This window comes from Oncorhynchus gorbuscha, linkage group LG11 (assembly GCF_021184085.1).
Source record: "Oncorhynchus gorbuscha isolate QuinsamMale2020 ecotype Even-year linkage group LG11, OgorEven_v1.0, whole genome shotgun sequence".
Classification (NCBI taxonomy): Eukaryota; Metazoa; Chordata; class Actinopteri; order Salmoniformes; family Salmonidae; genus Oncorhynchus; species Oncorhynchus gorbuscha.
In genome coordinates this window covers 37,234,760-37,248,241 of record NC_060183.1, presented here as the reverse complement: position 1 = coordinate 37,248,241, position 13,482 = coordinate 37,234,760, and the positions used below count along the sequence as shown (strand labels likewise).

The 13,482-nt window shown below is 44.2% G+C and overlaps 1 protein-coding gene across 2 annotated transcripts in view; it reads left to right on the top strand.

Annotated features, from left to right (window-relative positions):
* The window catches only part of LOC124048580 (protein FAM163B-like), a 43,619-nt gene extending 38,736 nt beyond the window's left edge, over window positions 1-4,883 (top strand). For both annotated transcript variants that reach the window (XM_046369511.1, XM_046369510.1), the window contains 2 exons: window positions 877-992; window positions 2,774-4,883. In XM_046369511.1, coding sequence (XP_046225467.1) covers window positions 900-992; window positions 2,774-3,175 — 495 coding nt within the window. In that variant the 5' untranslated portion in view covers window positions 877-899 and the 3' untranslated portion in view covers window positions 3,176-4,883. The remainder of the gene's footprint in view (window positions 1-876; window positions 993-2,773) is intronic.
* Window positions 4,884-13,482: the final 8,599 nt, after the last annotated feature.

Genomic DNA, 13,482 nt, shown 5'->3' with positions numbered 1-13,482 from the left:
CTCTCCTCAAACCTCTCTCTCTCGCTCTCCATCCATCCATCTCTCCTCAAACCTCTCTCTCTCGCTCTCCATCCATCCATCCATCCATCTCTCCTCAAACCTCTACCTCTTTCTCGCCATCTCTTTTCCCCGGGCGCCCGAAGACGTGGATGTCGATTATGGCAGCCCCCCGCACCTCTCTGATTCAGAGGGGTTGGGCTAAATGCGGAAGACACATTTCAGTTGAATGCTTTCAGTTGTACAACTGCCTAGGTATCTCCCTTTCCCATCTCTTTTATGAACCGGTCCCTCTACTCTCATCTCTCTCCTCAAAACCTTTCCACCCATCCTCTCCCTCTCCTTTTATTTGATCTTTTCCATCTTTCCATCCTACCAACCAACCTCACCGCACGGCTTATATTGACCTTCTTTCCTTCTATCACGCTGTCTTCCCATCTCTCCTCCCTTTCCTCTCTATCTCTCCTCTCAATCGCTCTACGCTCGGTCTTTCCACTTATACCTCTTTGCCCTCCGTCTCACTCTATTCATCTCCCTTCCATCTCTCCCTCCCTCCCTTTCATCCCACCTCTTTCATCCTTCTCTCTATCTGTCCCTCCACGACGCATTCTCCTGTTTCTTTATCTCCTCTATCTGTGTTTCAAGCAGTGAGACAAAGTCTAGATTATGTATAGGAAGGATAATTCAATGAGCGTTACTGGGGATGACACAGAGTTAATCCACTTAATGAACACAATGCACTCACTCTCTCTCTCTCTCTCTTGCTCTACCTCGCTATCTATCTCTTCACCTTTTCTTTCCCTCTCTCTTGTTCCATTCTCTCTCTCGCTCTCGCTCTCTCTCAATCCCCCCCCCTCTTTCATTCTTTCTTTTCTGTAGGCTGTTGATGGAGAGGATTTCGAATGACAGCCGGGACAGTGGTCATCACAGGCGGTATTTTAGCTACAGTTATCTTACTGTGCATCATCGCAGTACTGTGTTACTGTAGGCTGCAGGTAAGCCCCTCCTACAACCCTCTGGTCCTCTCTTCAGTGTGGTCAGGCCATGTACTGTCACTGAACATGTTACTCTCACAATAAGCATCAAGTCACTCTATACCTCTGATGGAGACCTCTGACTGGGTGCTTAGCAATCTGCTGAAAAGCCAAAAACAAAAAGGCTCAAATAAATGACACCACGTAATTCAATCTAGATCGAAAAAGCCTTTATTTAGTTTCCTTGTGCACTGGCGCACTTCAGCAAACGTGTCTTCATCAAGGTGTGCCCCTCTGGACTGTCCCCCTCTTCACCGAGGTCCGGCTATGTGGTACAGGAAGCCGTTAGACATCACAACATCACACCCCCCTTTGTATATTCAAGCTGCACATACTGACTTGGGTATGTTCCCCCTCGCACAGCTTGCTGGGTACGTGTTTCTCAGAGCATTCAGAAGTCTCTCACTAGACTATATGTTTTGACGCAGAAGGGTTCTTTGGTTCTGGAACACCTGATGGTTTTGTGATCATCAAACCTTCAGTGTGTAGATAGAACTGGGTAGGGGAGGGTGGCGTGTCTTGAGACAAGTTGTACAATGTGGTGTACAGAGGCTGTGTGAAGAACGGAGTAGGGGAGAGTGGGGTGTCTTGAGACAAGTTGTACAATGTGGTGTACAGAGGCTGTGTGGAGAACGGAGTAGGGGAGAGTGGGGTGTCTTGAGACAAGTTGTACAATGTGGTGTACAGAGGCTATGTGAAGAACGGAGTAGGGGAGAGTGGGGTGTCTTGAGACAAGTTGTACAATGTGGTGTACAGAGGCTGTGTGTAGAACTGAGGAGGGGAGAGTGGGGTGTCTTGAGACAAGTTGTACAATGTGGTGTACAGAGGCTGTGTGTAGAACGGAGTAGGGGAGAGTGGGGTGTCTTGAGACAAGTTGTACAATGTGGTGTACAGAGGCTGTGTGTAGAACTGAGGAGGGGAGAGTGGGGTAAATCTGGCCACTTTTGACATAAGGTAAAAAGACTTAGTGTGTTCTGGGTAGGGGAGAGTGGGGTATGTTTGGAACCTTGTTTAAACTGTAGTGTAAAACCTGGTAGGGGAGAGTGGGGGGTGTTGAGACATTTTTTCCATTACAATGTATTACCATAAGACAGTAAGTGGGTCAGAAAGAGATGACATTTAATTAACGAACCATCCATTCCTATTCCATTCAGCTAATAGACAGACATCCAGCTCCTTTTCTCAGAGTCATGTTCGTGTAATTGTATAAATAGTCGGTTAATCTCCATCTCATGCATGCTTACGCTCTATTCCTGACTCCCTCTCAGTGTAATGTCGTGTAATAGCTCAATGTAATGTTTGGTAACTGCTTACCAAACTTCAATGTGTGCCACATGAGACAGTATCATAAAGGCAGCAGAGATTTTTTTTTTTTAAAGGCCTGCCATCTCATTCAAGTAATGTAGCTGTACACTTTAATGGATTGCTCTTTGTGTCCTGAATGTTTTGCTGTCACCTGCACTTTGAATACCAATTATTGTTTATCTTCATGTTGGTAGTGGACTTTACAAAAGAGACTTTTAAGTCTTAAACTATTGGTTGGTCACAGATCAAATAGACCTAAAACTGTTTTATTTATTCTTAGTGACAGACATGCTGTGATCATTCATGTCCTTGTCTCCTCAGTCTCCCCTCTTTCCCTCTCTCTGACCTTATTATTGCTGTACGAAGGAGAGGATTTCTTCATCTCAGGGATATGCAGTGAATATTGAAGTTCTCCTCGTTTCTTGTCCCCCCGACAGTATTATTGCTGTAAGAAAGAGGAGTCTGAGTCGGAGGAGGAGGAGCCCGACTTCGCGGTGACGTCCCGCCTCCCGCCTGTACACGCCAACCACACCATCGTGGCGGCGTCGGCCGCCGCCTCCAACCCCAACGGCCCCGCCCTCTTCACCCCGCCGTTGGCGCGTAAACTGACGCGCTCGCAGACATTCTGCCCGTCGTGCACGCACCATGAGCTGCCCTTCTACCTGCAGCACCCAGACGGACTGCGGAACGGCGGAGACCGCATCAGCTACCGCAGTGTCCAGCAACACGACCTGGACCTGCCCTTAGAAATCCCCAGCTACCACAAACTCAACCTGACACGGTCGGTCACTATGAGGGACATGTTCAACCGCAGCTGCAGCATCAGCACTGACGTTTAGTGGCATCAGCGCCACCTAGTGGCATTGAGGACTCATGGAAATGGATGGATAATACAATTGGGACAGATAGTGGGACTGTGATTCTCCCATGAACCTCTGTCTTACGCTCAGTTATAACCACACATTAACTGGCGAAAAGATAAATCTGCGAGTTTGTCCTCTCCTCATTCTGCTTGTTCTGTGGGTACAGTAGGATGTTGACCCTGAAATACCATAGAGTTTCTACACTGTCTGGACTCATACTGTTGGATTACCTTAAATCTAAACCACCTTCTGGGATTACCTTAAATCTAAACCACCTTCTGGTTTAAGTCCACCAAATCAACCCAAGCTTTAAATGACAAAAAAACAGACTTTGCGTAGTTTCTGCTAAAGAAACCACCAGAGACTGTGTCTCTCCACCAATCCCCAGCCTGATCACCAGAAGGGGGACGGAGCAGATCATATCCCAAGTTATGGATTATTCATCCATCGCATCATGGTTTGGAAATGGAGGAAGAGAGGGGGAAGAACATGTCAAAGACCATAAAAACATAGGAGATAAAAGGCTTGGGTTGGAGAGTAGGGGGTGGAGTCCTCTGCTCTGTTTTCTACATGCAGTTTTTTTGGAGGGGGAGAGAGAGAGAGCCGGGTTGCTACGAGAGCATTAGAGACTTGCTGCTTCTCATGGAGGACCAACCAGTGGTGAATGCTTGATCTTTTCTTGTACATAAAGCAGGAGATTGGGATTCTGTTCTTAATCTCAATGTGGATCAAGTTAGGATGAGAGGTGTGTGTTTTGCATACCAAGGAAGTGATATCTGGACATAATCCGAGCCAGCGCTGTACACAACACGTTATGATACTTTTTCAGACTCGAATTGGGTTGCAATAACATTAAAAGGACACTAAAGGGGGGGCGTTTAAGTGAAGTTATTTATTAATGTGATTTACCAAACAGAATGTGTCCGGGGTTGGCTTAACCCGTTGGGATAAAAAAAAGAAGAAGCTAAATGGATTTTTGAAAATAGTTGTCCTTTTTTCAAAGTTTTACTTCAGTCGTTGTCATTATTGAATATTGTGAAACAGCATCCATACTATTTATGTCTGAGTGCTGAGAAACCATACAGACGAGAAGAAAAAAATATATTTTATACACTTTACTATGTAATTTATGGTTATCTTGTTCACTGGAGTTTCAAATCGTGGTATTTTCACCGGATTCCTAAGATCCATAGGCTAATAAATCTAAACAACATTTTGTGGTTTATCTTCATTCGATTGGATTGGATTTGGTTTAGCTCCCTCTCCACCCACCTTGTTGGACTAGGGGGATGAACTCTGCACTCGATTTAGAGGCCTGGGAGAGTATGACTCTTCTCTCTGAGCTCTGCAAGCAGGACTGAAGGAAGCGCTGTGCTGTGTGCGCAGTATAGTCAGGATGGGGATGGAGTTTGTGTTTTTATGCCCACGGGCCACTCTTTCTATCAGATTATTTACTGCAGAGATTAAATCAGAGTGGGTGGGGGCTGGCATCTGATTGGCTCCCTCATATTATTGTCCTCTCACTCCCTCATATTATTGTCCTCTCACTCCATCTGTACATTCAGTGGTAGTGGATGTTTTGCCTCTTTTTGTCTTCTTCCTTTTACCACCACCAGTTGACTAGCAAACACAGTTGTTGTTTTGTTTGTTTTGTCCCAGCAAATTAAACAATTTATCCAAACGGTATGGGCCTTTTTATTTAGTTGATCTATTGTTGCGTCATGTGTATTCCTGCAAACAAACACACAGGCACGCATACAGTGCATTCGGAAAGTATTCCGACCCCTTCACTTTTCACATATTTTGTTACGTTACAGCCATATTCTAAAAGGGATTCAATATTATTTTTTACCCAAAACAAAAATCTACACAAAATACCCATAATGATGAAGCGAGACATTTTTGCAAATATATCATTTTCTTTTGAACAGAAAACCTTACATAAGTATTCAGATCCTTTGCTATGAGACTCCAAATAGAGCTCAGGTGCTTCCCGTTTCTATTGATCATCCTTGAGATGTTTCTACAACTTGATTGGAGTCCACCTGTGGTAAATTCAATTGATTGGAAAGGCACACACCTGTCTATATAAGGTCCCACAGTTGACAGTGCATGTCAAAGCAAAAAACAAGCCATGAGGTCAAAAGAATTGTCCGTAGAGCTCCGGGGACAGGATTGTGTCGAAGCACAGATCTGGGAAAGGGTACCAAAAAATGGCTGCAGCATTGAAGGTCCCCAAGAACACAGTGGCCTCCATAATTCTTAAATGGGAGAAGTTTGGAACCACAAAGACTCTTCCTGGAGCTGGCCCCCAGGCCAAACTGAGAAATCGGTAGAGAAGGGCCTTGGTCGGAGAGGTGGCCTAGAACCCGATGGTCACGCTGACAGAGCTCCAGAGTTCCTCTGTAGATGGGAGAACCTTCAAGAAGGACAACCATCTCAGCAGCACTTCACCAATCAGGCCTTTATGGTAGAGTGGCCAGACAGAAGCCACTCCTCAGTAAAAGGCACAACACAGCCCGCTGGAGTTTGTCAAAAGGCACCTAAATGACTCTCAGACCATGAGAAACAAGATTCTCTGGTCTGATGAAACCAAGATTGAGCTCTTTGGCCTGAAGGCCAAGCGTCACGTCTGGAGGCAACCTGGCACCATCCCTACGGTGAAAAAGGGTGGTGGCTGGAGAATGTTTTTCAGCAGCAGGGACTCGTCAGGATTGAGAGAAAGATGAACAGAGCAAAGTGCAGAGAGATCCTTGATGAAAACCTTCTCCAGAGCTCTGAATGTCCTTGAGTGGCCCGGCCACAGCCCAGACTTGATCCCGATCTAACATCTCTGAAGAGAACTGAAAATAGCTGTGCAGCGACGCTCCCCATCCAAGAGGATCTACAGAGAAGAATGGAAGAAACGCCAAGCTTGTAGCGACATACCTCAAAATACTTGAAGCTGTCATCGCTGCCAAAGGTTGCTCTAACAATCTAGCAGGTAAAGGGTCCGAATACTTACGTAAATGTGATGTTTCAGTTTTTGTTTGTAATAAATTTGCTAACATTTCTAAAAACCTGTTGTTGTCATTATGTGTAGTGTAGATTGATGAGGGAATTTTTTAATTTAAAATCCATTTTAGAATAAGGCTGTAATGTAACGAAGTTTGGAAAAAGTCAAGGGGTCTGAATATTTTCCAAATGCACTGTACATACATAAATGTATGCATACATATTATCTTTCAACATTTTCTCTTCCTTTTAAAAACTGAGCCCCACAGGAAATGTAGTGTCATAAGGAATTGTATGAGAGACAGATATTAAAGATGGAATCGGCGCCACTGTCCGCCCCTCTACCGCTGGTATTGTTTTTGCTGCAGAGTTCAGGAGCTTCGCACAGCATACTAAGAAAATTGCAGTACATATTGTGCTCTTCTATCACACGTGCAAAATGATATCCGATGGGGAAGAAACGGTTTGTTGTTTACAGTAACTTATTTGTTGTTGTAATATCGCAAAAGGACGTGGTTGTTTCACCATTGAGGATTCCAGGTTTAAGTACATGATTATATTACATTTATTTAAACTTTTGTTATTATTATTTTTACAGTATTGGTGTTCTTTGCTGAACTACAGTATTGTTTTTTTTTCAGTATTTGCATTTTATGGTACACTTTTGTTGTTTCCAGCTCTCTATGGTAAAACATGTTTCTGTCATTGTTTCAACTGTATGACTAAAGAACACATGGTTACTAATAAAAGTTTGTGAAAATCTCTAGTATTTTATGTACATCTCTACTACTGTAGTTGTTACAAAGAAAGCAAATATACATTTTCTTATATTTTTTTATATAATTTTTTATTTTTTTTTACCTTTATTTAACTAGGCAAGCCAGTTAAGAACCCATTTTTTTTTATTTACACCGATGGAAATTTACTATGGACATGGCTAAGGACCTCCCCCTAAAGACCTCCCCAAATCGTATTTACTCAAGAGTTATACAACATCACATATTCATCAGCATCCATTATAATGTCCATTGAAATATGGAGAAAACAGTTACTGTAGGTGACATCAAATATGACCGACATTGGATGGATATACAAATGCATATAAAACAAGTCACTTCCTAAACATAGTTGAAGACCAGCGATGGGGAACATGGCCTCATGCTGCTACAAGTGTGATGGAGAAATCTCCTAAAAACTCAGGGTGTACTCTGTAAAGACCACAGCTATAAAGTCTCTTTCCAGTGCCACGGTCACACCTCTTTGAGATGATGGTGATGAAAATAAAATGTTGTTTTATTCTCCCCAGGAAATGACACTGACACACGTATTTTGCTGATAAAGCATTGAGTCGGGATAGTGTGGGGTGTTTTACACAGTAAAACGGACGATGCGAATTCAGAGGGAACTGCAATTACTCATAGGATGACTCAATCCTGGTTCATGTAAGAATTAAATAGACCTGCCACAATGGACAGACAGGACACCAATTATGTCATTGTCTCCTTTTTGTCTTTTTGTTACATCGAGGTAAAAAAAGTACCTTATAATGCATCCACATTGTTCTGCTATGACCAATAATTTGACATATTCAAATGACTGTAATCAGATTTTGTCACTGAGACTGTTATAAAGCCATTATTCACTGTAACTTCAAGCTATAATCTTTAGTTGTAAATGAACCTTCTACTGCACACATTTGTGACCGACCGCCTTGATTCAGGCTTATTTGAAATTATGTTTTTTACATTGGATAAAAGCAGACACAGAGTTATACAATGGTATATCATTTGAGGAACAATGGGAAAGTAATTCTGCTTTGAAAGTTGATAAACTTGTAACCTCACTTTTGAGAAAATGGCCTTTGAATGGTCTGGTACCTACTCACACCCTCTTAAACTTTAGCCACCACCCAAACTCTGACCATTTTATTCGCCCTAGCAGAGCTGGTTAGGCTGTTTTCATGTTATCCAGGGCGTTGGTGACTGTAACTGGGCTGCTGGCAACATTTTAATGACTTTTTTTTTTGCCGACGTTTACTGACATTGGCCATATTCAACGGGTGTTGAGTGTTCTTAAATTCATCAGTTATTCTGCGCTCTGGCACACTCAGACGAGAGTGCTCTGAAATTGGAGTAGATGGCCAGACTGAATTTACGAATGCAGCCGAAATGATTACTTGCATAGTGGATGGAGTCTTTTGTAAAGACATGTAGCTAGCTACCTAGCTAAACAATGAACCATAATCCCAACTCATGACGTTACTACCCTGCATGAATCTGCAGGTAACTAACCAACCAGGTTCAATGTTAAATAGCTAACATTAGGCTATAACTCGCCAAGAAAATGGCTTTGAGATACGAATAATAAGATCACGCACATAACGTTAGCAAGCGAGCCAGCTACATTTGAGTTTTTTTCTTTGAAAACAATATTCCATCCTATTTTTTTTGTTGGAAGATAATGTTTCAATAATAATTTACAAAATAATTTTCTTGAAGAATATAATTTAGAATATAACCTCAGGAACTACCCCATCACAACCCAAAATATAAGCTTGTTTTATCTACTCTGGTGTTTGTTAACAATGTAAATGTAAACCGCCATTGTATACAGTGCATTTGGAAAGCATTCAGTCCCCTTCACTTTTGTTGTTCTAAAAAATATATTTTTTAAATTGTCATTAATCTTCACACAATACTCCATAATGACAGCAAAAACAGGTTTTTAGAAGTGTTTGCAAATGTGTGTATATATATATATATATACAAAAACTGAAATATCACATTTACATAAGTATTCAGACCCTTTACTTAGTACTTTGTTGAAGCACCTTTGTCAGTGATTACAGCCTCGAGTCTTCTTGGGTATAATGGTACAAGCTTGACACACCTTTATTTGGGGAGTTTCTCCCATTCTTTTCTGCAGATCCTCAAGCTCTGTCAGGTTGGATGGGGAGTGTCGCTATTTTCAGGTCTCTCCAGATATGTTTGATCGGGTTCAAGTCTGGGCTCTGGCTGGGCCACTCAAGGACATTCAGAGACTCCATTCATCTTTCCCTCAAGCCTGACTAGTCTCCCGGTCCCTGACGCTGAAAAGATCCCCACAGCATGATGTTGCCATCACCATGCTTCACCGTAGGGATGGTATTGACCAGGTGATTAGCTATGCCAAGTTTCCTTCAGACGCTTGTCATTCATGCCATTCAGGTTCAAACGGACCAGAGAATCTTGTTTCTCATGATCTGTTTCTCATAGGTGGCTTTTGGCAAAATCCAAGCAGGCTGTCATGTGCCTTTTACTGAGGAGTGGCTTACATCTGGCCACTCCAAATCAAATTCTATTGGTCACATACACATATTTAGCAGATGTTATTGTGGGTGTTGCGAAATTCTTGTGTTCCTAGCTCCAACAATGCAGTAATATCTAACAATTCACAACAATACACACAAATCTAAAAGTAAAATAATGGAATTAAGAAACATATAAATATTAGGACGAGCATTGTCAGAGTTGTCATGCCCTGATCTGTTTCACCTATCTTTGTATTTGTCGCTATAGTCCCGCGGCTACACCCCCGGAAGCCGAGACCTTTCCCCCCCGCTCCAAGATCATTAACCCCTCTGCTGTTGGTCCTCTGTTGCCCTGTACCCTCCATATACTTCCTACCTTTCCTATGTCTTGAATCAAAACCATGTCTCACAGCCCTTTGACTCCTGAAGGTTCGACTAGGGGCAGGAGATTCCAGTACCTGGGTGACTGGGAGGGTTATTGCCCGGACGAAAGGTGCTGGGTCTCTGCTAGGGACATCCTGGACCCAGGCCTCATCTCTGAGTTACAACGCCGGCACCCTGCTCAACCAGGTATGCGCCCAGTAGGACGCGAGGTGGCGTCCCTAGAAGCGGGGGTACTGTCACACCCTGATCTGTTTCCCGTGTCCTTCCTGTTTCCACCCCACTCCAGGTGTTGCCCATTATCCCCTGTGTATTTATACCTGTGTTCTCTGTTTGTCTGTTGCCAGTTTGTTTTGTTTGTAAAACCTACCAGCATTTTGTTTCCCTGCTCCCGCCTTTGGTTGCTCCTGTTTTCTAGTTTCCAAGTTCTGACCGTTCTGCCTGCCTGCTGTCCTGTACCTTTGCCCTACTACTAGATTACCTACCTCTGCCTGACCTGACCTGTCATTTGCCTGCCCCTTTTGTAATAAACATTGTGACAGTCTGCATCTGGGTCTTACCTTATAACTTGATAGGAGTGGCATTGACTAAAATACAGTAGAATAGAATACATTATAGACACATGACATGACTAAAGCTGTTTTTAAACATTACTAAAGTGACTAGTGTTCCATTACTAAAGTGACCAGTGATTCCATGTCTATGTACAGTGCCTTGCGAAAGTATTCGGCCCCCTTGAACTTTGCAACCTTTTGCCACATTTCAGGCTACAAACATAAAGATATAAAACTGTATTTTTTTGTGAAGAATCAACAACAAGTGGGACACAATCATGAAGTGGAACGACATTTATTGGATATTTCAAACTTTTTTAACAAATTAAAAACTGAAAAATTGGGTGTGCAAAATTATTCAGCCCCTTTACTTTCAGTGCAGCAAACTCTCTCCAGAAGTTCAGTGAGGATCTCTGAATGATCCAATGTTGACCTAAATGACTAATGATGATAAATACAATCCACCTGTGTGTAATCAAGTCTCCGTATAAATGCACCTGCACTGTGATAGTCTCAGAGGTCCGTTAAAAGCGCAGAGAGCATCATGAATAACAAGGAACACACCAGGCAGGTCCGAGATACTGTTGTGAAGAAGTTTAAAGCCGGATTTGGATACAAAAACATTTCCCAAGCTTTAAACATCCCAAGGAGCACTGTGCAAGCGATAATATTGAAATGGAAGGAGTATCAGACCACTGCAAATCTACCAAGATCTGGCCGTCCCTCTAAACTTTCAGCTCATACAAGGAGAAGACTGATCAGAGATGCAGCCAAGAGGCCCATGATCACTCTGGATGAACTGCAGAGATCTACAGCTGAGGTGGGAGACTCTGTCCATAGGACATCAATCAGTCGTATATTGCACAAATCTGGTCTTTATGGAAGAGTGGCCAGAAGAAAGGCATTTCTTAAAGATATCCATAAAAAGCAAACTTTAGAGACACACCAAACATGTGGAAGAAGGTGCTCTGGTCAGATGAAACCAAAATTGAACTTTTTGTCAACAATGCAAAACGTTATGTTTGGCGTAAAAGCAACACAGCTCATCACCCTGAACACCATCCCCACTGTCAAACATGGTGGTGGCAGCATCATGGCTTGGGCCTGCTTTTCTTCAGCAGGGACAGGGAAGATGGTTAAAATTGATGGGAAGATGGATGGAGCCAAATACAGGACCATTCTGGAAGAAAACCTGATGGAGTCTGCAAAAGACCTGAGACTGGGACGGAGATTTGTCTTCCAACAAGACAATGATCCAAAACATAAAGCAAAATCTACAATGGAATGGTTCAAAAATAAACATATTTACATTTACATTTAAGTCATTTAGCAGACGCTCTTATCCAGAGCGACTTACAAATTGGTGCATTCACCTTATGACATCCAGTGGAACAGCCACTTTACAATAGTGCATCTAAATATTTTAAGGGGGGGGGTGAGAAGGATTACTTTATCCTATCCTAGGTATTCCTTAAAGAGGTGGGGTTTCAGGTGTCTCCGGAAGGTGGTGATTGACTCCGCTGTCCTGGCGTCGTGAGGGAGTTTGTTCCACCATTGGGGAGCCAGAGCAGCGAACAGTTTTGACTGGGCTGAGCGGGAACTGTACTTCCTCAGTGGTAGGGAGGCGAGCAGGCCAGAGGTGGATGAACGCAGTGCCCTTATTTGGGTGTAGGGCCTGATCAGAGCCTGGAGGTACTGAGGTGCCGTTCCCCTCACAGCTCCGTAGGCAAGCACCATGGTCTTGTAGCGGATGCGAGCTTCAACTGGAAGCCAGTGGAGAGAACGGAGGAGCGGGGTGACGTGAGAGAACTTGGGAAGGTTGAACACTAGATGGGCTGCGGCGTTCTGGATGAGTTGTAGGGGTTTAATGGCACAGGCAGGGAGCCCAGCCAACAGCGAGTTGCAGTAATCCAGACGGGAGATGACAAGTGCCTGGATTAGGACCTGCGCCGCTTCCTGTGTGAGGCAGGGTCGTACTCTGCGGATGTTATAGAGCATGAACCTACAGGAACGGGCCACCGCCTTGATGTTAGTTGAAAACGACAGGGTGTTGTCCAGGATCACGCCAAGGTTCTTAGCGCTCTGGGAGGAGGACACAATGGAGTTGTCAACCGTGATGGCGAGATCATGGAACGGGCAGTCCTTCCCCGGGAGGAAGAGCAGCTCCGTCTTGCCGAAGTTCAGCTTGAGGTGGTGATCCGTCATCCACACTGATATGTCTGCCAGACATGCAGAGATGCGATTCGCCACCTGGTCATCAGAAGGGGGAAAGGAGAAGATTAATTGTGTGTCGTCTGCATAGCAATGATAGGAGAGACCATGTGAGGTTATGACAGAGCCAAGTGACTTGGTGTATAGCGAGAATAGGAGAGGGCCTAGAACAGAGCCCTGGGGGACACCAGTGGTGAGAGCGTGTGGTGAGGAGACAGATTCTCGCCACACCACATGGTAGGAGCGACCTGTCAGGTAGGACGCAATCCAAGCGTGGGCCGCGCCGGAGATGCCCAACTCGGAGAGGGTGGAGAGGAGGATCTGATGGTTCACAGTATCGAAGGCAGCCGATAGGTCTAGAAGGATGAGAGCAGAGGAGAGAGAGTTAGCTTTAGCGGTGCGGAGCGCCTCCGTGATACAGAGAAGAGCAGTCTCAGTTGAATGACTAGTCTTGAAACCTGACTGATTTGGATCAAGAAGGTCATTCTGAGAGAGATAGCGGGAGAGCTGACCAAGGACGGAATGTTCAAGAGTTTTGGAGAGAAAAGAAAGAAGGGATACTGGTCTGTAGTTGTTGACATCGGAGGGATCGAGTGTAGGTTTTTTCAGAAGGGGTGCAACTCTCGCTCTCTTGAAGACGGAAGGGACGTAGCCAGCGGTCAGGGATAAGTTGATGAGCGAGGTGAGGTAAGGGAGAAGGTCTCCGGAAATGATCTGGAGAAGAGAGGAGGGGATAGGGTCGAGCGGGCAGGTTGTTGGGCGGCCGGCCGTCACAAGACGCGAGATTTCGCGAGAGCGAAGGTTGGGACGGCGCGATACCATCCGAGTAGGGGCAGTGTGGGAAGTGTTGGATG